At 36.6% G+C, this 27,585-nt stretch overlaps 1 protein-coding gene across 1 annotated transcript in view; it reads left to right on the top strand.

Annotated features, from left to right (window-relative positions):
- Positions 1 to 27,585, top strand: part of ADGRG6 (adhesion G protein-coupled receptor G6) — a gene marked incomplete at both ends in the record, with an annotated part of 103,764 nt that overhangs the window by 31,031 nt on the left and 45,148 nt on the right. Inside the window, 4 exons of the mRNA XM_079532817.1 lie at positions 7,624 to 7,965; positions 13,736 to 14,356; positions 19,271 to 19,339; positions 22,365 to 22,448. Of these exons, the coding sequence (XP_079388943.1) occupies positions 7,624 to 7,965; positions 13,736 to 14,356; positions 19,271 to 19,339; positions 22,365 to 22,448 (1,116 nt within the window). The remainder of the gene's footprint in view (positions 1 to 7,623; positions 7,966 to 13,735; positions 14,357 to 19,270; positions 19,340 to 22,364; positions 22,449 to 27,585) is intronic.

Below are 27,585 nucleotides of genomic sequence, written 5' to 3'. Positions count from 1 at the left end.
TTTTCCGGTTCAACCCTTTAAAAGACATACTGCATCAGCAAAAGATGTGAGACAAGCTGATATGATTTGCCAGGATATAGAACTCTGTGTCTCCTGGCTTCCGTGGCCAAAGCCCAACTGCTGAATTATTTTGTAAGAGGACAGTCCTGCCTTTCATTGAATTATAAAAGGCTCCACCAGGGTTATATGCTATTTCCAGTCCGGAATATGGAGGCCTACAATTCTTGCTGGGTACAGGGAGTACTGTGCAGATGATGCAATGGGGACAGTGAAGAATGAGTGTCCAGGCTGGGGTTTTAATACTGAAGTACTGAAAGTAGTGTTAACTGCAAATCAACAAAAGTCGCACTTGCAAACTAAGAATAAAACAGAAAAAAATATATATTTGTAATTGCATTTTTATTATATTCACGATGTGCAAAAAGCATTTGGTTGTGTGTGGCAGCCAAAGTAGGATAATGTAAAGGTGTACAAAGTTCTTAAGATTTTTTATTTTATTTCAATTCGGCTAATGCAGATGGTTTCACACAAAAGCTGATAATGTTTATCTTGTTGGGGATTCTACATATTCTACACATATTAACATAAATATTTTAGAAATGTTTTAGAGTATTATTTAAATTACACTGGGATTCATTTGTTGATAAGTTATACCACACTGCCAAGTGTTTTGTAACCAGCACTTTAATTATTCAGTAGCAGGTGAAATTTAAAGCCCCCCAAAGGTGATCTGAAGTTGATTTCTTCACACAGATATTAACCTGTGTCAAACCTACCACCGATGCCTTTGCAGAGTTGGAAGTTAATGTAATATTCTACTAGTAAAGGGTGGTGGGATGAGGTTGAACCCAGCAAAAGAAATAATGTTTTTATTTTCAAGAGGGAAAGACAGGGAATATGGCACTTTGACTTAGTGACGTTTTTAGAAAATTTGTTGCTGCGTTAGAATTAAAGCTTGTCTTTGGGAAGAAGGTAGTTTTGGAAAAAAGAAAGAAAAAAAAACAACAACAACACCCACATGTTGGAAAGAACTATTTTTGTGGCAGTTTGGGGAAAAAAAAATCAACCCCTTGTTCTCCCCAGATTCAGATTCAGCAAACTAGGAATCTAGAATATGCCCCTAGAAGGAAAAAAGAAAGACTATGGATAGTTGTGTGGACATTAGACCAGGTATAAAATGGTTCATGTTGATTAATTAAACATCTGGTTACTAACTTTTCATATGCAATGTATGCCTCAGATAGGATCTCTCTGCTTGCATGGGTGTTAGCTCATGCTGGTCCAGTTATTACACTTTTCCTTTAGAAAGAATAGAAGATAGTTAAAATTAGGGGCAATAACACGGTCTTCTTCACTGCTTGAGTCCTCACAGTGCCTCACCTGTTGCCTTGCTAAGGTGCCTACTACTGTGTAGTGATCCCCCATTCAGATGTTTTTGAGGGCAGTGTTAAGGGCTAAAGACATGACAGTGAAGGTGACCTCACCCTTGTCACATTATACATGCAGGCATGTCAGGATAAGAATCTTATTTTCCTTCCATTTATAGCGAAGAGAATCCTTATGCTTTTCTTATATTTTTCCATTTAGCCTAAATAAATAAATAAAATTTGGGTGCTTAGATAGTTAAATTCAGTATTGTGTGCTTAATTTAAGGATTCTGATGCATGCTAGCATTATCTGTTGTGAAAGTGATTTTTATTCTTGCCAGTGTAATATGGCAAAGCAAAGATCTTTTTGACAGATCAAACAGCTTCTGCAGTCTGGAAAGCCAACGAAGAAGCATAAGTAAACCTCTCACTTCTCCTCATCTGTACTTCTTCAGAAAGAACTCAAACAAATTATGCATTACACAGAGAGAAGGCAGGGTAGTTTGGTGGGAAGAGACTGCAGAAGAGTGCAATGCTCTCTGCTCTGCGTAAGAATTTGTGTAGAACTTATAGGTGGCAGTAAGCATGCAGATAATTCATTTATATCAGGAGTGAATGATGTGACACATATCTGTGAGAAATTTATCCACATTTTGCATATAGATATTTATGTGCATCTACAGATTCCTTTCACATCTGAAATCATTTTTTAAATGGAAGAAACAGGCTACCGTTAAGCCTTTGCTATGTGATAGCTGTTCTGGGTTCAGTGTTTGTGTCTCATATTGAAATAACACGGGTTTGTTTGTTCTGTAGCCTTTCCAGCCCACCCACATCTTGGTGGTTTGGACCTTCCCCTCACTTGTCTGCAGGTGTGTCCTCACTTACCCATCTATTTATGTCATAAATATGTTTAACCTAATGTTTGGCCGTATCTCTGTAGATCTGTTCTATTATGGCATTTTTGAAATAGGAAAAAAATTAATTGCTTATTATAAAGCAAGAATTTTTGTTGCCTAAAGCTCATTAAAATAGGCATTTTTTTATATGTTACTGTGTATGATTTTAAGTTTTCATTTCTATTTTCGTCTTTCCACATACTTCTGTGTGACTACAAAGTGACACTACTTGCAATTGCTACTTTTTCAAATGTAGGCAATATGCTTAAAGAATCCGAAATGCATGAATATATAAGTATATATATATCTCTCTCTGAAGTACTAGATACCGTAGCTAATATTGTCTGTGGTTTAGGATTTGTCTAATTCTGTCAGCAGGGGAGATTTTATTGTTCAGATGAATAAGACAGAAGGTAATATAAACTGTTTTGTTTTGTTTTCTGAAAATTCAGTCCCATATTTACAGATATATTCCAGGATATTTTCATATGACGTGTCTCCTCTACAGGCAGAAGTAGAGTTAAACTTTATACCAAAATCTTGCTCTTATGAATCTTTCAATGGATTTAAAAAAAAAATACTGAAAAACAGTGTTAATTCAACCCACGCAGTCTATCATTGGTATCCTGTGCTACTGCCTACGCTCTGTGTAGTCATTTGCACTTCTGTCAGGTGGAAAATACTGCATAGAGGGGCCAGTTCATTGCTACAGCCAGTGGATGGAAAAAGAAAAGTCCTATTGCAAAGTGTAACTCAGTATGAAAATAAACTGTATAGTGAACGAATTATTAGAGCAGATATTTTTCCCTATAGACACTGTTTACTTCTGATCCTAACGTTCACATGCTTTGAGCTGTTAGAGCTGAACTGAGCAATGATCCAAGCTGAATTGCTTTTGGTTTTTAAAAAAATTCTTGGCCAAACAAAATTTGTAGTCCGTCAGTTCTCCTTGGTTGACTAAGAGTAGAAGTGAAAGCGTACAGAGAAGTAAAATTCAAAACTCTTGACTAAGATGTAATTGCAATATATGATGGGGCAAAAGATGAGGTTTAGGGGGAACATTATGCCTCTAGATAGAAGTAGAGAAATACACGGAGCCAGATAAAAATATGTATGTAAGCACAGATTTTGGAGGTAAATGCAGAAGTATATTGGACGTAAAAGGTGGAAAAAAGGAAGTATGAATGTATGGGAAGAGTTTATACAGAAAGTTTCCTTCTTTAAACCAGTGGTCAACATTATAGCTCTGTGGTTTCAGCTGTTCACAAATGGTTTGTGAAAGCCACTTCCAGATGGCATTATCTCAGTGTCCACAGGTGTCTTCTCTAATTCAACTGGATGTGCCAAGGCTCTAAAAACGCAAAATCATTTGATGGGTCAAGGTGGGCTATTAATTTTGTTCCACAGGATATGGGTTTTGTGTAAGTACGTCTATATTAGTCATGTAAGTCACATTGGTCTCTTCAATTAATAACATACTGGTTCCCTTAGCCCTTTAGTTTCAGATGATTCAGGATGGTATAAGAAAAAGTTCCACAGAAATATTAACTCTTAGTAGAAATTAAAAGGTAGATATGTGAAATAGGCAACAGACTCACAGAAGAAAGGGAATGGTCCCATGGCTAGGAAAAACTGGCAGCCGTGAAAACAGGATTCTCTCCCCCCCTTCACTCATAAATTCTTATTAAAGATGAAGAAATTTTTATGACCGTAGTTTTCCACTGGCCACTAAGTACTCATTTTTTTATTTTCTACAGTGGACCAGACTGGCAGACTGCTCTCCCAGTTGGAGTTTAAAGTCACTGGTAGTATGCTTTGGACATATGAAATGCTGTACAAATACTAAGTAGTTAAGGAAAATCAGAACTCTTGTTTCTCAGATTGGGAACTCAAAATCCATGGAAACTTGCCATTTTTTTCTCATTATCTCTATGTCTAACTTTGTCCTTACAAAATGGGCATGATAGGAGGGAAAATTCTGCTTCTCCATTAGTGTTTGTGGGTCAAGTAACATTCGTGAAAGCTCTAAAATTCTCTAGAGGAATTTATTAATTTTACTTTTTAGTATAGTGTTCCAGTGTCATACTCAATTCTTAACTACTCATTTATTAAGTGAAGCATAAATCCTTTAGAAAAAAATAGTATGATTATGAAATGAAAACTATTTCTCCAGGATATTCCCATGAAGGAAATAAATGAGATGCTGTGTGATGCTTTCAGTGTAAGAAATGTGGAAAATAAGTGTTTGATTTCCGTGCATTTGGAGGCTGTTTATTTGATGTTTTTTAGCATATTCAAGAGGGGAGAAAAAGTGAAAATTTTTTCACTCTATGGAGTATATTTCCTGTGGTCTAGGTTGATAACAAAATATTTGATAGGCAAGTTCTGTGCAGTTAGAGTTCCTGACCAAGAAAATATACCTATATTTATTCCCATTAAAATTAATAAATTATCTCACATTGCTTGCAGAAATGCTTGTGGCATGTATCGAAACAAGTATTCAGTATCCACAGTTCAGAACTGCTCCAGGCCAATGGGATTGCAAAATATCTGTCAGCTTTGGCTGACAGCCTAGAGTTGCCACAGCAATTTTTCTCTTTAATGAGTAAAATAGGCAGTGTTTGTAGAAAAATAACTGTCTCATGAGAAGCTGTGCAAAAAGTTCCATTCAAAACCATTCTGTTTATATATAGTTTTGTTGTTTATTTTCTTTCCTTTTTACTTACTACTGTGGACATTTACATGAAAACAGGATATTTCTCCTTCAAATTGCAGTCATGGACAGAAGAGCCGCTATGCCAAAGTGAAAGATATTTTCCTCTCCAAATCTGTTTCTTCTACATATGTTAAGTGTGCAGTACTTATTTTCCTACCTCCAGTTAGGGGCTTTTTTAACTTCATTAATTTTATAAAACTAGCAAAACAGTACGGATGTAATGACAAGAGAGTATGTTAGTGTAAAAAGATGAAATGAGTTAAAAAAAAAATCAGTAAAATAAATAACATCTACATTTCTGTATTTGCAGTGACAAAAGAGATAAAAGTATTTTTACCATGTTTTCTGACATTTTTTAAAAATAGCTTAGAGATAATTGCAATCGTTCAGGAGAAAGATAAGATAAATAAAAAAGAGCTGAGTCCTGTTTTGGCTGATGGTGATCAATAAAAGTAGTGAAGTCAGGCTTCTCCTAAGAAAGTCCATTCTTTTTGATGGACAAATCTACCCTTTCCAGTCTTAGGTTGAAAGCAATATCCTACCAGTTTGAGAGGTGCATTAGACTACCTTTACTGACAAATACCACATTTCTTTCAGTCTTTTCGAGTTCAGCAATGTTTTATAATGCCACTAAAGTTATACGTTAAGGATACAGTGCTGAATGAGAGCGCTTTAGCACCCATATGTGATTTCATAACATAACAGCTTAGCCCTTGGCTCCAAGTCCATCTGGACATAGTTGATACATAGCAAAAACTCTCAACTGCCCAGATAGTTCTGTGCCACTTACTTCTCTAGCAGAAATGGATAGGAAAGTGGGTACAGCATACTACCAGATCCTCAGCCACTGTAGCACTCATCCTAGAAATAATGAAGGCAGGAATATGAATTATGAATCATGGAGTCTTCCAGCTGGAAGGCTGCTTCATCCAGAGCCAACCTCCACCCTGTAGAGGCTCACTTGCCCTGGACTAGGATACCTGTGGCTTATAACTCAGCTGCTTTTCTTGTTTCTCTTCAGTATAGGGCTGTTCTCTGAAAACTGATACGTATCTCTGCAAAATCCTTTGTACAAAGCTGTCATCTGCTTGAACAACTGCTGAATTTATGCTAATTGCACTAATAATTAAATATTTCCTCTCTGGTTAAGAAGTTGAACAGCAAGATTTCAGGACAGATGAGTGTAGTCCTCTGATTATACAGATTTGGAGAGAAGTTAGATTACACAGGCTCCAGCTTGTACTGTTCAGATTATGTTTCCAACTTCAGGAGGGAAATATTCTCAGGGGTAATTGAAAATCTTTAAGATAATCTTTTTTTTTTTTTCTCTCAAATAAGTCTCCAACATTTCCTACATAGTCAGCCTGTATTTGACTTGAAAATCCAATTAATTACTAATCTCTTTACCTTCTAGGGGCCACAAGATACACGGCAACACTTCTGCACAATGTTGCTAGGAATTCTCCTTTCAGATGTATTCTTTTTTAGTTGTTTTCTTTTGCCACATTAGTTCCCAGAGTCAGGGTCTGCTTGCTAAGGCTGAATACCATATGAATGTGACTCATAAGGAGCCAAGCAGTGGAAAGAAACGTTGAGGGTACTTTGGAGAAGTCTGTTGTGTTTATTCCTGTTTTAGGGTTGATCCCTACGTAACTGGACAACAACTTGTTGAGCGGTTTCTAGTTTAGTCTGGTGCTTGATGAAATGTTTGGAAAGTAATTTGGCACAAATGAGCTGCTTAGTTTCTTCAGTTATCAATTGGTAGAATTCTGTTCCCACCTAGTTAGCTCTGTGCTGCTTCAGCAAACTTACATATTTCAACAGCAGGCAGCTCATCTTCATACTGTCATAAAATACACTACAAGGTAACTGTAAAAAGGGCAAGAAATGCATCCCTGAGGATTAGCAGGGCCTGAAATTCTCATGAAGGAGCACAGCAAGTGTACAAAGGAGCATGAGGAAGAGGATAAGAATATTTTAAAGCTTGACTGCCACAAACTTCTCAGTGGAGCTGAGTCAGCATGGGAAGAAGCTCAGTAATGTGGTGTTGATTCAGAGGCCTGTGGCTCACTGCTCCCCTTTTGGGTGATGTGGAAAGCACTTGCCGGAAGTGTTGATGACTAACCTTGGACACTGCAGAATGCTGCTGCTGTGGCTCCTCAGCCCATCTCTTGTGCTGCTGCATTCCAGGGACATTCCACTGGGAAAAATGACGGGGCGTGAAGCTGCATATTAGCAGCAGTCAGCATCTGTCCAACAGCCAAAAGATAGAAAGGATACCAGTCATCTTCTCTGAAGTTTTAGTTTAAGTATTCATTTGCATTTGAGAATTCAAAAATGTTTTTGCTTCACTGGTGTTTGCACAATGGACCAATAAGTATAGCAGATATACATAGCTTATACAAATGAATACTCAGCAGTATAACTTCTGTCCCTTTTGTGTGGGAATTCTTATGTAAAATAGTATTTTGCTGTGCTATTCCTCCAGCATTTTGTACACCAAATATGAGGCTTTCTTTTGCCTTTCTTTCCCCCATATTTCTTCATGTTTTTCTGTATAGAAATGTACAGTCATAGAGTTGACAATTAATTTCCTGTTAAATTATCTTTCTTCCTGACCTCCTTCTGTTTTCATTGCCAGCTCATGGATGCTACAACTGTAGGACTGTGCTAACTGACCCCTCTGGAGTTTTCACTTCTCCATGCTATCCAAATGATTATCCCAACAGCCAAGCTTGTAAATGGATCATCCGAGCACCTCATGGATTCATTATACAGCTAACATTCAGTGATTTTGACATTGAAGAAGCACCGGGCTGCATTTATGACTCATTGACATTGGACAATGGAGAGAGCCCAATGAACCTTTGTGGCATCACTGCCAAGGGATTGTCATATAATTCTACTGGAAATGAAATGATTGTGTCTTTTAAAAGCGACTTCAGTATCCAAAAGAAAGGTTTTAATGCCAGCTATATACGAAGTAAGTAAACACAAACCATTTTATCCCTTTTACAGAAAAAATATCCTGCTAGAAGTAAATTTCTTACAGGTTATTATACAGGTTATTATACAGGTTAGGAATTACACTTTACAAAGGAATCATGTGCTCCTTGAGAGGGATAGGTAATGGGGAAGCTGAAGGATAATTCTACAGACTTATGTGTGTTTTTTTTTAACTAATTTGCTTTTCTGCAGATGAAAGTAAATTATTTTATTCTAGGACATGTAATCTCTCTAATGCATTAGAAACACTTCTATCACTCAAAGATTGTAGGCCCAGCAGTGCCCCTTTCAGACAATTCTTGTTGGGCACTTTAAAAGTGGGACATACATACGGAAATATGAAGACCATAATGAGCAGGTTCTTAGCCAAAAGAAACAAGGAGAGCCACTGGCGTGGTGAATCACCCTACAATGGGGAGAAGTTCATGCAAAATACAGAACTTCTTCAAGGTTTTTTCCAGTCTGTAACGTAAACTCTCAGGGATGAACCGTCATTGCAAAACTGCTACCTGTATTCCTTGACCTTTTTTTATTTTCTTAAATACATAGCAATGATTAGATTTTAAAAATCCTAGCAAAAAAAGACACTTTTCTATCCACGCTTTTCTCCCTAGTGAAGACGACAAATGTGCCTGATGTTTATTTTGCGATGTTAAGGTACTGCAAGAAGTTGTTCTTAACATAACAGTAAAGGACAGCCACATAAATGAGGACATTAGGATGGTCATTTGCTTCTTTTAGTTTAAAACCATTGCCCTTGTGCCGTTACTACAAGCCCTGATAAAAAGTCTCTTCATTTTTCTTAAATGTCCCATTTATATATTTAAAGGCTGCAATGAGTTCTTCCTGAAACTTTCTCTTCTTCAGAAGTCCAGCTCCCTCATCCTTTCATTGTAGGATAGGTACTCAAGCCCTCTGATCATCTTTGTGGCCCTATTTTGGCCCCATTCCAGCTGCTCCTCATCTTTCTTGTGCTGAAGACCCCAGGTTTGGATGCAGTACTCCAGATGGGGCCTCACAAGGACAGAGTAGAGAGGTACAATCATTTGATTTTATATATATTTATATATATAATTATATATATATATATATAATATTATATATATATATATATATATATATATAAAATATATATATATTATATATATATATATAATATATATATTTATATATATATTTATATATACAATTGCTCTTTCTGCTGGCCACTGCTCTTTGAATGCATTCCAGGATAGCCCAAGTTGGCCTTCTGGGTTGCAAGTGCATACTTCTGGTTTATCATAGAATCACAGAATGGCTTAGGTTTGAAGGGACCTTAAAGATCATGTAAGTCTACCCTCCTAATGTGGGCAGGGCTGCCATCCACCAGCTCAGGCTGCCCAGGGCCCCATCCAGTCTGGCCTCAAACACGTCCAGGGATAGGGCACACATGACTTCAATGGGCATCCTGTTCCTGTGCCTCACTACCTTCTGAGTAAATAATTTTTTTCCTAATATCTAACCTAAATTTCCCCTTTTAGTTTAAAGCCATTCCCCTTTTTTCTACCAATGTTAGATCAGGTGCGTGCAGCTTTTCATCCCCAGGATCCCCATGTCTTTCTCCACAGGACTGCTCTCAATCAATGCATTGCTTAGTTTGTATCCCTTGTACTGGGGACTGCCCAACTGTAGCACACTTATGTTCTGTCAGCTGATTGTCTAGAAAGGAAATTTTCAGCCATCTCTTAAGTAACAAGCAAATCTTTTTCATTAAAAGAAATATCAAAATACTTATTGCACATATAATATTTTAAAATAATCTCCCGAATTGTAAGACAAAATTAGTTTCTCTGTTTAAAGGAGTTGTAAAATCAAGTAGATCATATAAAATGATATGTAATCAGATTATGCGACGTGATTTATTGTGTTATTCTTTCTCTTTATTATTCTAGTGCTCAATCTTAACAAATAAAATGACTTTTATTAGGAATTTAAGATGCAATATTATCCTCACATGAGAACGAGAGAAGAGGACCATGGAGGCAAACATTTTTATATCCATATCTATTGGTATTTCTGTGAAAGCAAAAATATTACCTCCATGCCAAATTGAAGAGTGCCCTATCTTCATGGATAGCACTTTTACAGTTCAATAGTCTTGGAAGATACCCTTTTATTGTGAATAAGAAGGCTACCCTTCATTGTGGCTAAAGGTGTCAGTGAACTCCACCAGCAAATTACATTTAAATGTTTCACATGTGTTAGTTTAGGTATCACTGTTAAGGCCTGCTGTTAATCTACCTTGACGAAGGTTCCTGAATTTAGTTTCCTTACTCCGAACTGGTAACTCTCAACTTGAATTTGACTGCAGATGTTATGAAGGAGAGCTGGCTGCATGCAAATGGGACAAATTATAACATATAGGCCATGTTCTGCATGGCAACTGTTAGCCAGGAAGTGAATATAGAAAAAGAGTTTTGGTAAATGAGTGATAATGTACTGCTTTCCTTTCATAGAAAATAAGTTATAAAAGCCTGTAGACGTTAGATCATCAACACACATGCTCTGAAATTACGAAACATCTGCAGAGCAGATGTCCAAGCAGTACTTTCCTGCTCTTGTAGAGAATTCCCAGAGGCATGGCAGCAATGCTACCTCCTCTCATTTCAGGTCACTGTTGGAGTTTCAAAGCCTCATTGTCTAACTGACATTGTTACTATTGTGAACACGATACCCAGGCAATATCGTGAATTTCTCCCAGAGAGGTTACTATACTATAGTTATGTAGCCATGTTTTCCCTCATGTCTTGGAAGCAAACCTGTAAAAATAATAAAATTTAGTTGTTTGTTCAGTTTTGTGTTTGATAAAGGAATGTAAAGGACCATTCAAAGATACGCAACAGTTTGCTATCTAGAAATTTAACTTAAAATGAAACAAATAGTGCATCCTTATACAAAATGTGTGCACAGCAAAATATAGGTGGGGAAAACCAAACAGTATGAGTTTGGGGAGGAAATTAGCTGTGAATAAAACAGCATTTGTGGAACAGTGTTTTCAAAACGAGTTTCGCAGAACACATCCTGCTATCCGTAACAAGCTGGCTGCCCACACAAATGCTGGTTTTCCTGGTTGTTGCCTCCTGCAACACACCAAAAGCAGATAGATGAGCTGTACACTCAGCAGCAATAAATGAGTACAGCCTATATGGTATGTGGTGTGTAGACAGTGGTAAAACTCAAAAAAACTGGTATATTTCTTCCAGTATCAGTTGAAGGACAGTTAAAAGCTGTGAAGCTAGAAAATGGCAGAAAAGCAGTTTTCCCCACAAATTATTGTAAAATAGTTATTTTTGCTTGTATGTAAAGGGAAGTATGTGAGACCGTGATCTGAAAGCAAGTAAGGTAGGAGCTCTAAAAAGAAGCAGAAGCAGACTTCTTGTCATGACAACACTTTTGTAAATGCAGATGAGGATTTCAGAACAGTGAGCTATCTGTTGCTGGTCGCTCTGCTGCATTTCAGCTGCCAAGACTTATTTACATTTTATACAAGTAAAAAGTAATGTGTCCAATATAAAAGCCGTTATCTTCCTAGCAGAAACAGTTTAGCATCACCGTGAATGTAGTATAAATTCTTACATGAAAAAACCAAGAATATATGTATTCTTCCTCAGAGAATAATTGTCTTCTTCAATGCTAACATCCGAAATTCATCAATGTGATGACTGGCTGTTCAAAAGTGATTGAGAGAGAGCTCCTAATGTTGATGTCAGGATTTTTTTTTTCTCCACATGTACAGAATACTTGTCAGTTTTGTGCTTTTGCTGTATGGGAAAGTGCCAACGTTCGACTCTGGGAAGCACAGCAATGTTGAGTAGACTTGTTCACTACCAGGACAGCAGCTTTCCTTCTTCCAGTTTATTTCTTTTACACTGTTTAAATGTAACCAGGTGGTCCATAACTCTCCTGACCATTCCAACATCAACTGAGTGGTGCTCATATGAATGAGCTTTTTTCTTTCTCAAGACTTGAATCCTTACACTTCTGGAACACTTTCCATGTTATATAAAGAACTGTACAGTATAATTAAGCCACAAAAAAAGCCCTTGTTTTCAGTGGAAAGTTGAGCACGTTTTGTATCTATAAAATTGTTACAACATATTTTTGCCCTTGGGAAAGAAGAAAAATCTATGAAGTAAATCCAGTAACTGTAAAAGCCCAGGATTTCTCTCTTCAGCCCCATTCTCCAGTTGCTGCTTTGGCACATAAAAGGGCAATGCTTTATGTTATTTTACTGTGATATATATATTGATCAAATTCTGTCCTTATGTATGCCCAGATATGGTAGTCTGGGGCTCAGATTCATTGCCAGCTGCTGGCAAAGAGGAAGTGTAATACAGTGGACGTGTAGGATCTTTATAGCTCATCTGTCTGTTCCAGAATGTGGCATAATAATCACTCTTCTCTTACATATTTTACCCTCTGAAATGGAAAATTTTTCTTTCGCTCTCAGAAGGGAGCGGGTATAATAGTTATTGTATGTAACATGGCACCATTTAAAAATCCTAAGGAAGACTAGGCATTTCATGTGGCAGTTATCTTCAGGTCTAGCAAAATCCAATTTCAGTTTCAGAATATCTAGAGTGTTAGGAAGATGTCAGACATTTCCTGGAGATATGATCTGCCACAGTACAGAAATAAAGAGCCAGAAATAAAGAAGGGCTACTGCTGTGTATCTGGTCTTGTTGACTTCAGTTCTTTTGCATGACTGATAACCTGAAATTTCTTTCTGTGGAGAAATTCACTAGAATTTTTTTTGTGCCATAAGGATCCAATAAAACTGAGTATATTGGCACTATATTTTGAAAAATAATCTTCTCCGAAGTAGACTCAGCAGAATTGTCATTAATACCCTCATGGAGAAAAATCATATGTCATTTAATACTACGTTTCACATTTGGTAACTGCTATTTTGCCAGTGCAAGTGACAATGCTTAAAAAATTAGAGACAAAGTACTTCTGCCCATGCCCTTACTGCAGTGCATTGCTTTAGAAGAGGACTAGCCACTTCTAGATGCTCATGCAAAATCTGGAACACATTTACAAAAGGGGAACAGTTCGAATACAAACTGGATACGTAATTACAATGCTGAATCTGAAGATTGCTGAGGACAAAATGAGAAGATGCTTAATGTTTTGTAGAAACTCATTACCAGAATTCAGGAACAAAGGGCTTCAGTTTGCCAAGAAATGTAGAGGAATTTTTCTTCTAATGCAGTATTGATATTTAAAAGAAGTAAAATCTGAACTTTGTTGGTGTAATGCAGTCATGCAGACAAGTAATCAAAATATTAGAACTTCAAAAATCATACTGTATTTTCCAAATAACTGTTTTTCTCTATTGCCTACTACATCTTTCCTTGATGAATAAATGTTAATAAACAAATGTTTTATCAAATGAGTGTAAACTAGTAGGCAATATTTCCTAATATTGCTCTTGGTACAACTTGGGGAGTTAACTGCAGATAGTGCAGCATTCTCCACCCTGCTGAAAAGGAACTCCACATGTTTTAGGTTGAACACTCTGCCAAGCCAAATTCCCTACAGTGTGTGCTTTTGATATATTGCACTGATAAAATAAAATAAAATAAAATAAAATAAAATAAAATAAAATAAATAATTAAAAAAAAACGCTAAACTGCTGTCAGTCTGCCTTTATTTTTATATGAGAATACCTTCAATTTAAATAATTTATCTCCTCTCTTTTCTAGTTGCTGTGTCTCTGAGGAATCAGAAGGTCATCATTCCCCAGGATCCCGACGCTGATGCTGTATCTGTGGCAGAAACAGTCTTGGTTCCAGAGCTCAGCCAGTTCACACTATGCTTTGAAGCAACCAAGAGCGGCAGTGATGACAATGATGACTGGAAGATTTTCTCTTATACTGATGCATCATCAAAAGAATTTTTCGGCTTTGGGAAGACCACAAAAGGCCATTTTCTGTCCATCTCAGGCACACAGTGCATACTGGACAACGCATTGCCTCAAAATGTGGAGTTTTTCACAGGAACATTTGAACAGTTTTGTGTCATAGGGGATAGTTTCTCGGGCACTATTGGTGTATACGCCAAAAACATCTATCGTAATACATACTGTCCAGATATGTTTGGCAAAGTTATCCCTGGAAATGGGAGGCTTGTGCTGGGCTCTAACAGCAATGAAGTGAGCTCTCTAAATGGGGACGTTTACAACTTCCGCCTCTGGAATTTCACCATGAATGCGCAAACACTGGCCAACCTCAGCTGTGATGTGAAAGGAAACATTGTAGACTGGGAAAATGAATTCTGGAGTATTCCAACTTCAGCACTGAAGGCAGAAAACAATTTGAGTTGTGGTAAGTATGCCTTGCCAATCTTTTTTGCTTATTCTCCCTCCACACACACTTCTGCATTGCGCTGAAAATATCTTATCCTAGCAAGAAAAATGAAAGTTCCTCTGAAAGAAAAACAGGTAGGACTTGTCTTTCTTCAACTTTAGTTCAACTCTATACGCAGAGGCTTTGAAAGGGCATAAAGTTGTTTCTCTATGGGAAAAGAAAAATCCCCTACGTGTTTTGAGATGCTACTTAAAATAATTTACAGTTCAAAGTTCTTCCTCTGTAATTTGTTTACTGGCATTTTACCTACATGAAATGAGGATCACGGGAAAGTACCTGCAACCATCAGGTTAGCCAACCACAGTCTCCAGAGAGAAAAGAAGTGTGTTAACTAACAATTAAGTAAATGTTTTTGTACCTAACTTTTGATGCTTTCATTACCTAGAAAAAGAACCTGTTAGCATTGTGCTCTTAGCGCAGGGAGACAGTAAAAACAATGGCAAAACTCTAATGCATACAAGACAGATAAATACAAAAATAAAATAAAATAAAAAATTAAATTAGTGGAAACAGATGGGAAGGAAGCATTTTAGATCAAAATCATTCATTCTTATCATCCTGACAATGTATTTTCTGCCCTTCTTTAAACTGGCAGTTACTACAGTCTTCCAGTAGATTACATTGGAAGACAAATTTTCATACTCAGTCCAAGCTATTCTCATTCTGTGGCTCAGACACTTTATTCTTATTCATGCCTAGGTGTGATTTGTATATATGCATGTAATATTACAGCTATTTAACAATTTCCTCCAGAATTTTTAACCAGAAAAAGGAAGAATAATTGTAACTGAAAAAATCCATGCCAGTTTGGAGCTATACATATACATACATATAAATATAAATATAAATATAAATATAAATATAAATATAAATATAAATATAAATATAAATATAAATATAAATATAAATATATATATATATATATATTTTTTTTTTTTTTAAGGAAGGAAACAAATGCTTTGATTAGTGAAAGCATCAGAGATATTTGGATGTTTTAAAATGCAAAGGCTAAAACTGGAGACATGGCCAGCGATACCTTACACATGAATGTAGGATGCTATTGAAAATCTACTGCTATGGAACTCCTTGTTCATGTTGTCTATTGTTCATGTTGACTCTCTATTGTAGCAAATATACATTTGTTAAAAAAAATAAAAATATCAGAGTTAAGAATTCCAAATACTGGTTCTGAAGTATGTAAGGTCTCTTTATATCTAATGTTGTCCTCTCCACTTTAGTACTTTTTAGTTTAAATATAGTTTAAAAAGTATCACTGTCTCCTAACAGAGCACCTGTCAGCATTCTAGGAATGCTTAAAACAGTACCTGACAAAATTAAGACTTGCTAGTTTCTGTATCTATTAGCTCATGAGGGTTTAAGATGGCCAGCATATTATATCTTACCTGCTTTAGTTTACTGAAAGCGAAATATGAAGTAGCTTGATTCACTGAGACAGCTCTCAGCATGCCACTAGGTGCCTACCAGAACAATGAAAAGGCAATCTAAACACTGGTCATGGCTGATGAAGTTGTTCTGAACATAGAAGTTGCTTTTCTGCCCATACAAACAGCAAGTAAAGGTCTGAAAGAAAGTAATTTTCCCAAAAATCTTACTTTTCTTAAACTGGAGCCATGAAGGCTACAACACTTTTACTAAACTACATACCAAGGTGTCTGTAGATACTGCAGTCTTATCTGGTTTTGACCAATGTATGGATCTTGTCCCTTTTTCTATTAACACAGTCCTGTGACATTAAGTGCCACACTATAGCTGTGCTCATAGAAACAGTACAGTTATTTTCATCCCACATCACAGCTTTATTTTGGGGGATGTCATTGTTAAGTGTTTTCCTTACGAAAGAATGTTATTTTAGAAAATATGTATGAGCTTTCTCACATTTACAGAAGTGTAGGCCCCATTTTCCATGTTTGCTTCAAGTGTATCTCTATATAATAATTGTTGCTTCCTGTAAGTAAGCAGGGTGAAAATACTAACCAGTCTTTTTCAAGGATATTAAATTTCCCACTACTATACAGGGTTCCCTAGAACAAAGCATGTCCTAAAAAAAAACACTGGATGCAATGCAGTTTCAGAAACTGTTATTAATCTCAGAGATGGAATTGTTAGAATTTTCTTCCCTTCATCATCTTGAATAAAAGATATCATTGTAAAACCAGCCCTTAACAGGAGGGTTGATGCGTCAGACTATCAGCCATGAATAAACCACTGACATTGGTGAGATTAACTGATTAGACTTCATTTAGCTGCAATGGAAGGATTTATGCAGAAAAGAGTTTCCTCTGAGCACCAGTAATGCTTTCCCAGGAACTGCTTGTAATTGAAAAAAAAAAAAAAAAAAAAAGAAAAAACCAGCCCCAGCATTTAGTGACGATCTTAACACATTTTGCCTGAACAGCGTTTAGATTTTTCAAGAGATACTATTATCATCATTCTTCAGGTAAAGCTTTTACAAGTAGGCTTACGGAAGATAAAAACACCAACAAACTGTTCCCAATGATCTTTTCTTTAAATTACCTTCTCCTAGCTTATTCCTTAGACTAATGTTTTCACAGCTGTGCAATCATGGTGGGATGTTTCTGGAAGACTTGACAGAGTTCTGTTTTCATTGCTGTACCTTTGCAGGGTTTGCATTTAAAGGTATATATACACAGTCTGGGTAGCCAAACTAATTTTAAAATAAATAGTTTAGGTAGCGAGAGCACTGACACCATCAGTGCAGAGCTCAGTGTAGACAATTCAGAGTATTTAATCAACTTCTTGTAATGATTTTGGAGTCTGTAGTGGCTACACTTAGAGCAGCATGTGACCTATTCAGTCTAAGGCTTGCTTGGCTGTATGTTCACTTGTACCTGAGATTTCTGCATTGTGTACTTTACTTAAGTCCTTCATTCCCAAATAAAAGTTCTTGATTTTGCTGTCAAACTTAGCTAGGGTGGAATCTGTCTTCATTAGGTAGCTGAAGGATAGGTGTTTAAAGCTGAGCTAAATACACTGAGTGCTGGCTTTGAATTGAGGAGAGAAAAAGGCTGTTCTCAGTGTCAGTTCAACTCACATTAGGGTAGATGTCTCAGTTAAGCCAGAAGTTTTATGCTGTAGGAGTGCCTGTTTCCCTCCACTGACTGTAAGGAAAATCTAGCATGACAAGCAGGTACAGAAGTCTGAATTCTACACGTTTAAAGTTGGTGAGATTTATCACACGAATTTGTCTGTAGTGCAGGATTATGTCTGCTGTTCACATTACTGATAATACTGCTGCATTTATTAAGGGAGCTAATGCCAAGTATTTCTTTGTAGCCAGACCATTACAATTCTTTGGTGATCACTGAGGGAAAGTCTCATCTGGCCAGCGTTCAGCCTGATAAAAACTTTAAAAAGCTCATCTAATATATTGACTAAATTTATTTCTCTTTAAAGGAATACAGTATTCTGGCTCAAAAATTCTTTCAAGTCTGCAGATTTTCTGCCATCTTTCAAGTCATTTTTCCCTGGTACAGAACCAAGAGAAGGTTACTCACAGCAGGTTTTGGTGTTGACTATTTAATACTAGAAAATATATGTTGGGAAAAAATCTCATGCAGGATATATTATGTTCACTTAGAACATTCTTCCTGAAGTTGAAAGGAAATGCACCAAGGAATGCACCAAGGAATTCAATTTGTCTTAATGTTAATCTCTCAATCTATTAAGAAACCCCCCCAACAAAAAAATAAAATGAACACACGTGCACCTCTCTCCCCCCCCCCCCCCCCCCCAAAAAAAAACCAAAAACAAACAAACAAAAAACCCAACAAACCAAAAAACCCTACAGAAAACTATGCAGCTTTAATCGCTGTACAGAATCACTTTTAAAATTCTTCCCTGTTTTCTGTTGGCAATACATATAATGGTATCTGTGGCATGTCATGACTTCTGCACTGAGGCCCCACACTTCGTCTGTTCTTCCATCACAGGAAATATTTTCTCAGCTATCTTTACAAGCTGTGGGTGGTGGCTCTTTAATTTAATGGAAAGATACGGTGTTTTATGAGAGAACCTCACTGAGTCAATACAATTCTGAAGTGGTAAAATGAAAGCCAAAAGGGCAACACTCCCAGTAGGTTCAGAGTATGCCATGCTGTATGGCTCCATTATTTTCAGCATAATGTGCAGAAGCAGCTGTATCTACAGCTGACCCATTGCAATACACAAAGTGTAATTAATGCAGTTTGACTTGCTCTTTCCTTCTGCCATACTTACATTCCCCATTTTTGTATCTAGATCTTCGGATTATGTTCATGCAGTGATGAATAATTCAGCAGAGATACAGACTTACAGCACTATCTGCTTAAAAATCATGCATACCAGAATATTAATCATGCCCACACCCTGGGCACAGTAACAAGTTTAATCACCTTTTATCTGACTGGTGTCTGCCACAGGCAGATTACTCAGAACTGTGTGGTGGGTAACCTGTGCTGCAAAACAGAGGATGGATGTGTCTCCAAGGCACATGTTTTGTTGCTTGTGAAGGTAACATAAATTCTACAGACATGCTGACCCCTCAGTGTAGAGCCATTTCAGAGTACACACAAGCTGCATTCATTTAATGGGCTGTTATTTAACTACAGCTGGGAAGAGTATGAGAAAACTAGGGGAGGATATGTAAGTGACTGTGGCTTGCAAGTCAGTGAGGGTTGTATGGATCCCTCAGCAGGAACAAAAGACAAAAATGCAAGAGTTTTATAGGCAAATGGCATTACCAGTTTTGTCAGTGAGAGAAACTAGGAAGAGAACTGTGTTACTGCAATATATCTGTTGATTTTATGCTCAGTAGACAAACCTGTCTAACTGTTAGACTTTCTTCTTTTAAAGGCTCATACCTAATTCCTTCTTCTACAATTGAACCAACAAGTTGTGCAAACCTAGGAAGCCTTTGTCAAGGTAAGGAAATCAGGTTATTTTCACAGTTTCATCTTTTCTACGTTTTAATTTTCCTAGGTTTTTTTTTTTATTTTGTTTCTTCTTTTTTAGTTTATTTGTTTCTGAAAGACTGAACTGCAATGAGTAGTTGTAAAGAAAGGAATTCTTTAGTCACATCAAATTTGTGGATGTCCTGTATCCAATGGGTGGAGAAAATATTATTACTCTCTTGACACTAAGTTTTTCAAATGGTCATTATTATATCAAAACTGAGTTAATTGACTGCTTTTATTCTCTCTCCAGCTCTTTTTCTCCTGCATATTTTAACAGTAAAATGTAAAACAGAATAGGGAATAGGTACATCTTTAGATTAAAAAAAAAATTCTATATGAACAAAGCATCTGATTATTATTAAGGTTTTTCCGGTAGGTTATTTTGATGCTAAATACTTTGAGATTAGAAGAAAAAAAAAATCTAACCTCAGACTTGAAAATGCAGCATCAAGTGTTAATAAAACACTAGTTACAACACTTAGTAATGATTTAATAGTGTCAAAATCACCGCGTATAAAAATTCATTAGGTCTCTTGGAGGATCAGCTCAATTGAATGCAAGGAAGAGACAAACCGTAAAAATGTTCATGCTCTTTGAATTATTGCATATGCAGGTACAGTCAGTTCTCTCTCTCTCTACTTTTTAAATTTTTTTTCTTTAATGCTTAGAGGCTGCAGGTGAATAAAAATGACCTACATGAACAAGATCAGCCTATTTCCACAATACATTCCTAAACACAGGCCTGCAAGTGAAGTGATATGTGAGATTTTAAAAAATAATGTCAATCTCTGTAATCTTTTTCAAGCTGAGTGTTGAAAGATAGAGACAGCAGAGAACATACAAAAGGGGGAGGAAGGCTTGGAGCATTTTCTATGCAAGTAAACCAGATTTAATTTAAAGTTAGAAAGGAAAATGCACTCCTTTTGGGAAGCCAGTAAGAGATCTGTGATAGTCTCCAGTGTACTTCTCTCAGGTATTTCCAAGGTAGATTCTGCTCAGAGTCTTGGATCATATGGAGGTTCCCATAGGGAAAGTGAAATGCCATGCCAGTTGTGTCCATAATCAGTTTTCAAAGAGCAATTTTCATGCATCTGTGTCTCAAAGCACAGTAAGTTACAAAAAGTGGTACCCAAATATCTTATGTAAATGGGACAGCATCATTTATGCACTGGTATTCTTTTTCTATCAGAAAGTTAATACAGCCACTGTTAATATATGTTTCTCTTGAACGAACTCTGAAAGACTTCTTCTACTAAAATGGCATGACATAAACACACTTTCAGACAAAAACATTATGTTTTCCTAAAAACTTAATAAAGCCTCAACTTTATTAACATGTTAGGCAGAAGATACTACTTCTAACGAAAGAGGTTCCCTTCCCAGCTTTCCTCCCTTACAGTCTTAGACTTAACGAACTTTATGAGTACTTTTCACCAGAGTAATACTTTCCTGCTCTGAAAAGTGTTTGGTCAAGTGTCACTGGCATTCTCCATTTGCTACTTTGAATGTGGCGAATTGGATTCATGCTGTTCGTTATCATCATCGTCATTGTCATCATCACTGTCCTAATAATGAAAAATCATAAAAACATGTCTGTCTGTGTATTTCTTTCAGTGCTGCAAGCTTGTTTTAAGCTGAAAGGCTACTTTGGATTCCTCTTTGGTTTGTTTGTTTGTTCTGTGTTTTGCAATATCACTAGACTGTGTCATATATAGTCTGATGACAAAACTGTTTTCTTCATTATGCTTAGCAACTATTTTCATTCATTGAAAGATATCACTTTTAACAACGTTGGATGAAAGATAAAATCACTAAGGAGCATTAAAAATTGTTTTTCAGGCAATATAGCCCTGCAGTTGCATAGAAGAAGAGCTTTTTTATATTATAGATTGTGACTTTATATGCTCACTTTTCCAGCTAGAATCCCTGTTTACCGCAATCTCCCTTCTCTTTCCTCAAGTTTCTTGTTGCACTGAAACCTGAACATGAACCACTCCCTCAGCTGAGACCTGAGTTTATGACTTTCAGACTAAAACAACCTAACAAAAAAATAAGAAATGCAATTTCTTACTTAAAATATGATAAACTAAACTTTCCAAGTTGGTTCTTTCTCAAACTCTGCAAAAGATATGTAATACTGTGAGAGTATACTGCTGAAATCTTCACTCTGTGGAAAGAGTTTTCAGGGAAAGAAGAAATCTGTCAGTGAGAAGATTTACGTTCCAGAGAGCTATTAGAAAAATTATTTTCCAAACTATTTGAAAATTTAGTGGTCTGATCTTTGAAGTGCTTTTTCCTCTAGAGTGTATACCCTCCCAGTCTTCAGTGAGGGAAAATTTCAGTTTTGGCTCCTTACTCTGAATGTGAAAAGTGTTCTAGCTAGTTCTCCTGGGAAACATTTTCCAGTATTGTGTGGGATGACTCCTGTTAGTGTCAGTGGGAACAGTATAACTAAGATCCTACATGAAGCTTTCAAAATATATGTTCCACTCAAATAATTTCAAGTCTGATCTAAATACTCTTCACTATATAGAGTTGAATTAAGTTAATTAGAAACTTATACGGGTGTTTTATTTTCACATCTATTCATGGTCTTCAGTCCCTAGTCCCAGAGTAGAAACAACTATTCTTTTCACAAGTAATTATTCCAAGTACACTCATCATTGAGCTGTACGGTCTGTTTTCTGGTCTTTGCACAGCTGTTTGGATCTGATGCTCTCATAAGAGGATTTACAATTTGTGAAAGCAGTACAGGACTTGCAACCCTCCCACTGGCAAAACTCCCACTGACGTCAGTGAAAGTGAAGATTGCAGGACTAAGATCTCAGTTCATGTCCATTCATCACTTTGTACAGAAGAGAAAGTGTTTAACATATATGGCATTGTGCATCAATGGTTTCAGTTTACATTGTCATGCATTGTTCCCGTTTTGTCTTACCTCATTAACATTCATATTTCATTCAAATTCACCTCTTTCTCATCTTTATTACCAGCTACTGTAAATGCTACTACTCCTACACCATCCACTGTCACCACTAACATGCCTGATACTAATAGAACCGATAAGCCAAACAATGGTAAGAAATCCTGTGTTTCATTTTACCTTGTACTGTCTCTAGAGAAAATTTATTGTATTTTAAGATGTGTTTTTTCATAGTGTAATGTCAAGGGTCATGTCTCAGTGTATTTCATTTACTCTGAATTAAATTGGAGTAATTTTATTAGACTTGCCCTTGTAAGAATGGTATGAGAACAGAACCAAATTCAGTGTTTATTTGTATCATGTTTACCTTGTTCTTTTGTGCTGCCCATTGAATTTACCCAGGCAAAGAATAAGGGATGGGAGAATTATTTTTAAAAAGGAACAGTAAAAAATTCTACTTTTGAAATGCTTTAATGCTGTGGATAATCAGACATTGAGTGGCTAATGCTGCCAGGGTGGTAGTATGCTGGGACTCTCTATTCCTCACTGGTAACACAGGGAAGCCAAGTGGAATCATTCCTACGGAGCAAAGCCACTTCCACTGAGTCAATAGGAATCTTTCCACTGACTTCAAGAGCTGGATCAGACTCTACTAGGGAAAATGTTGACAGTATCAGATATCATTTACTTTTCATTTAGCAAGATTAAGGGGAGAAAGTCAGATAGTAAATGATTCTATTATTAGTACAGGAAAAAAGCAAGGATGTCTTTTGAGGTTTTCTCAAGTTGATGATATCATTGTCTCCTACAGACTGAGCATCGTTTTCTGAGAAGTTTCTAAAGTTGTTCTGCTAAAGAAAGCTGTTAAACATTAATAAAAATACAGAAATAGTCTTCTGCAGTTTTCATATGAGGCTCATAGATCTTTTTACTAAAGACTTTTTGTGCTCCCCAGAAGTAAATCGGTATCTGGTTTTGGCTGGGGATGGAGGAAGTGCTTTTTTGTTTGCTTGGGGTTTTTTGGTTGGTTTTTTTTTTTTTTGGTTTTTTTTTTTTTCCCCAAATGTGTCAGTTGTTACTGTAGGATTTAGCATTCTTGGAGTGCTTCTCCTTTTGGCAAATCATTTCTTGTATATTGGCAATCAGGCAGTATAATAGACGCTGTGAAAGAATTTATCTGAACTCATTCTGTTTGGATTTAGTAAGCAGTAGAAGTAAAAAGAAAATCTTGAAGCTTACAAACTGTGCTTTTTTTTTCTTTTGTGAAACCACTCACTCCATGTTCACCGTGAACATTCAACTTTGATTTTCCCAGACACAGAAGGAGCTGAACACCCTGATAATGTTAGTGTGTATAAAAACTAGACAAGTTGCCCTTTATTTGATTTTGAAATTTGATTTGATTGCTATCAAGAGAAAGCAGAAAATCTGAGAATAGTAGGCCAAATTTATTTACAGTAGAAGCAAGTTAAACTTTCATTCATCTAACTGGTATAATTCCTGGTGGTAAGTTGGTTTATTGCCCTAGAACAGACAGCTGAGAACAAAAAGTTAAGTTTCACATATTTTCTTTAATCCGCTAACTATGTGGCTTACTACACAGACCTGCAGGAAATCAGACTTCCTGCTACAGTTATCTTCAGAATGAAGAGAAATTCACCTGAATCCTTCCATTCACGACCAAAAAGGCAGCAAGAGTCTAGGATAGAAGGGGTCAAAACTATAGGAATTATCTCAACCCCAATTATTTGGCCAGTGAAACAAAGGCCTCCCCGTTTCAGTGAAAATTCAGCAGATGAGAATCTGGAGAGAAAGAACACATACAGCTTATTTCATTCAACTGTGTCCACATCATCTGCCTCTGAGGAGACCAGCATTGGTACCCTGGCTTCTTTTACAGAAAATATTGACCTAGATAACACTGTGATGAATCAGTTACCAAATGAAAATATTCTGAATGATTCTAGAATTTCATCTGATGGCACTTATGATGCAGCAGATGATGTTGCAGATCATTCTGTGGATGCAGCATTTCCTCTTCAAAACAGAAGTCTCACTGCAGAGGAAGCACAGACTCTGGCAGATGGGCTGCGTTATGCTGACTCTGAGTCAGCATTCCATCTTCCCATTAGCAGAAGCACTGCTTATGAACACAGAGAAGAAGCCCTGTGGATTTCATCCTCCAGTAACGACACACTCAATTTCATGCATATAAATGATGTCTTGAAGCCTGAAAGTTGGAATGAGACTGTATTTCATCATCACATCACCTCTGACATTAAAGAAGAGAAGTATCATTCTCTTTCTAGCTTACCTATATCACCTATGAAGGAGAAGCCATTGTTGCAAAGAAGTAGACTGAATTTGCTTGATTTTGAGCCTCAGAATGTTTATCTAGAAATGATAGAAGGCAACACTAATAAGAAATATTTTTCCATATTAGCAGCTAACAGTGAATTTCCATTTACATCTGTGTACATTAAGGAGCATTACTCAGGAGGCTTTACACGATCAACCTCTGTGGACATGCCACATACAAACCCAACAACTTCTTCTAACATGAAAAAAACATATACAGAAATTATGACTGATAGCCAGCTGACAAATTCTGTGACAGTGTACAGTAGAGAACAACTTATGTCAGCACTTCCAGTAGGAACAATCTGGACTAACTCAGCATTTAAGCATGCTGTAGCAACACTGCCTACATATCAGCAATCACTGATAGACGTGTCTTTGGAAAGTGACAGCATATTTATGTCTAATACTGATTACTGGTCTAATTATTTAAAACATTCTGCATATATACAAAAGAAGCCAAGTGAGACCCTCAGAAAGATAGTACTTGAGAACAACTTAGATGCATTCCATAGTAAAAGTGAAGAGTCAGGTTTTTCTATATTAGAACCTGAGAATATTGACAGAGTTGGCATCCCCTGGAAGCCAGGTTACTTAAATTTTCCGACAAAATATTTAGATATTTCCCCTTCTTTGACATCAAATTTCTGGACGGTTTCCTATCATTTGAAAGTGTTTTCTGGGGTGTCATCAAAAAATCAGTTAGTCTCATTTAATGAATTGCTTTCTAACCCAACAAAAATGTTGCCATCCATTAGCTCACCTATTGAGTCGGACAGTATCTCTGAACAAACTTCTACAATTAGGTTGTTAGATCACAGAGCTGAAGAAATAAACTTCTCTAGCCATGCCATGGCTTCAGAAAGGCAAATCTTCAGTTTATTTAATCCAGGCCTTTCAAGGAGAATTTTAGAAAGAAATGACAGGACAATATCACAGTTCCAGTCAACAGTGAACTTTGCAAATCTAACTGTATCTTCCAGCAATGAGTTATATTTTGATTTTCTTTTCCCTTCTCTTGAAGCACCTGTGCAGTCTGTGCAGATAAGTCCCTTTGACAAGACGCTTGCAAACTCTACGGAAAAATTAATGTTTTATCATAGTTTAAGTATGCAAGGTGGAACTGATGTAATAGGAAATAGAACCAATGTGACGGTCCAAAACAACAGGCAGCAGCTTGCTTCTGTCCTTATAACACATTCAGGAATCCAGCCTTCGTGTTCAAAGGACGGCCAAACTGTTTGCTCAGTCAGTACACTTGTTAATGGTTTGGTAAACAGTACAAGAACACGTGTATTATGGCAGTTTGAAAGTGTTTTGGAGAATGATACTATAACAAATACTGGTGATAATGCAAGAAGCGAAGTTCAGGTAGATGCAGGGTTTTTTATAAAAAATAACAGTTCTGACTTATTCGTAACGACATTGTCTTTGGAATTGAAGCAGCCTCCTCATTCAGACTCAAAATTCAGAATCACTGCACTTCCCAACAGCTACTCTACACCTCCACTCCCACAGAATCTTCAGAACCACCTTGATATAATTTCTCCAAGCCTGATCCCTGCGTGGGATGTAGCAGAATTAAACTTGCCTACAACAGAAATAGCAAGAAGTCTTATAACAGTCTTAGATGGAAAAAACTCCAATGAAAATCAAGAGGACAGTATTAGATACTCTCCAAGGGCAGGCGATCAAGAAATCATTAGTGTTAATAGCGAAAAAAAGAATTCTACTATTCTGACATCAACTAACAAATCAAGGCTTTCAGATCAGAATTTGGAAGGAGAGGTATATGGATCCTTCAGCAAGAACAGAGGAGGAATTTCTTCTCTGAATATTTTTAGCACTTCTGTCTTGGATTTTGAAAATATTGATTATGGACACTTCTCTTCCCTTCTGATATCAAGAACTTCAGTAATTAATGATGTGATACCTTTGCCATCTTCATACAGTGGAATTACTATTGAGCACAAAGAGAACCACTCTCTAATGACACCTGGAGCAGCAATCCATGACTCTCACATGCATTCCCAAATGCAAGTTTCACCTGTAATATACCATCAGTCATCAGTTTTATCATATGTTCATTCCTTAACTAATTCATCATCTGAGACAAGCCACAATACCACCTTTTTCCCACCACTGAATCAACTTACTAGCTGTCCCACAGTCCTTTTGTCTTGTATCTTCCCTGAGTTGGGCTGCCTGTGCCGACAAGAGATCAACTACAGTATGTTATGAAGTTAGATGTAGAAAAAAAACCAGATCATCTTATCTACTATTCAGTTGGTAGATTGAATGTAGAAGTAGCTGAATTTCATTCTTTAGATATAGATTCATTTAACATATAAACATATTTTAAAATAGTATTTTAATTACACTAGAAGGGAATTTGTAACATCTTGGGGATAGTAAATGTCATTAACATGTAATTTCTAATTTTTGTGTCCTTTTCTATATCAACTCTCATGAGACTGTGAGAATAGTTTGAAAATAGAGATTGATTTGCTATGCATTTTATGCATTTTTATGCCACTTCATTATTTGAATTATTATGAGTGTTTTTCACTTACAGTGCCTATATATTTGGGGTTTTAATTTCCTGAAGAAAATATTTCACAAAAGAAACTAACAGAAACGAAACTTGTGGTATTCTATTGATCATTCCATTGTTTGTAGTTGGGGTTGGGTGTGGGTGAACTGTTTTTCCGACTTCTTTTTTTCTCTTTTTTTCCAGATTATCTTTGGCTTCTTTTCATCAATTTTCTGCCCATGAAAATATTTTTTTTTATTTAGTACTTTGAGATGGGATTTCCACTGTTTAATTTGGAGTGAGAAATTTTTCTTAATTTTCACTATCTGTGACTGCAGTCTCCTGAGAGTGTTTTAAAATGTAGATTAGTTCTTTGTTCTTGTTCTTTTTTTGCTTCATT

Source organism: Tetrao urogallus (assembly GCF_951394365.1).
Source record: "Tetrao urogallus genome assembly, chromosome: 2".
Taxonomy (NCBI): Eukaryota; Metazoa; Chordata; class Aves; order Galliformes; family Phasianidae; genus Tetrao; species Tetrao urogallus.
The sequence above is the reverse complement of the archived record's forward strand: the minus strand, read 5'-3'. Positions and strand labels throughout refer to the sequence as shown.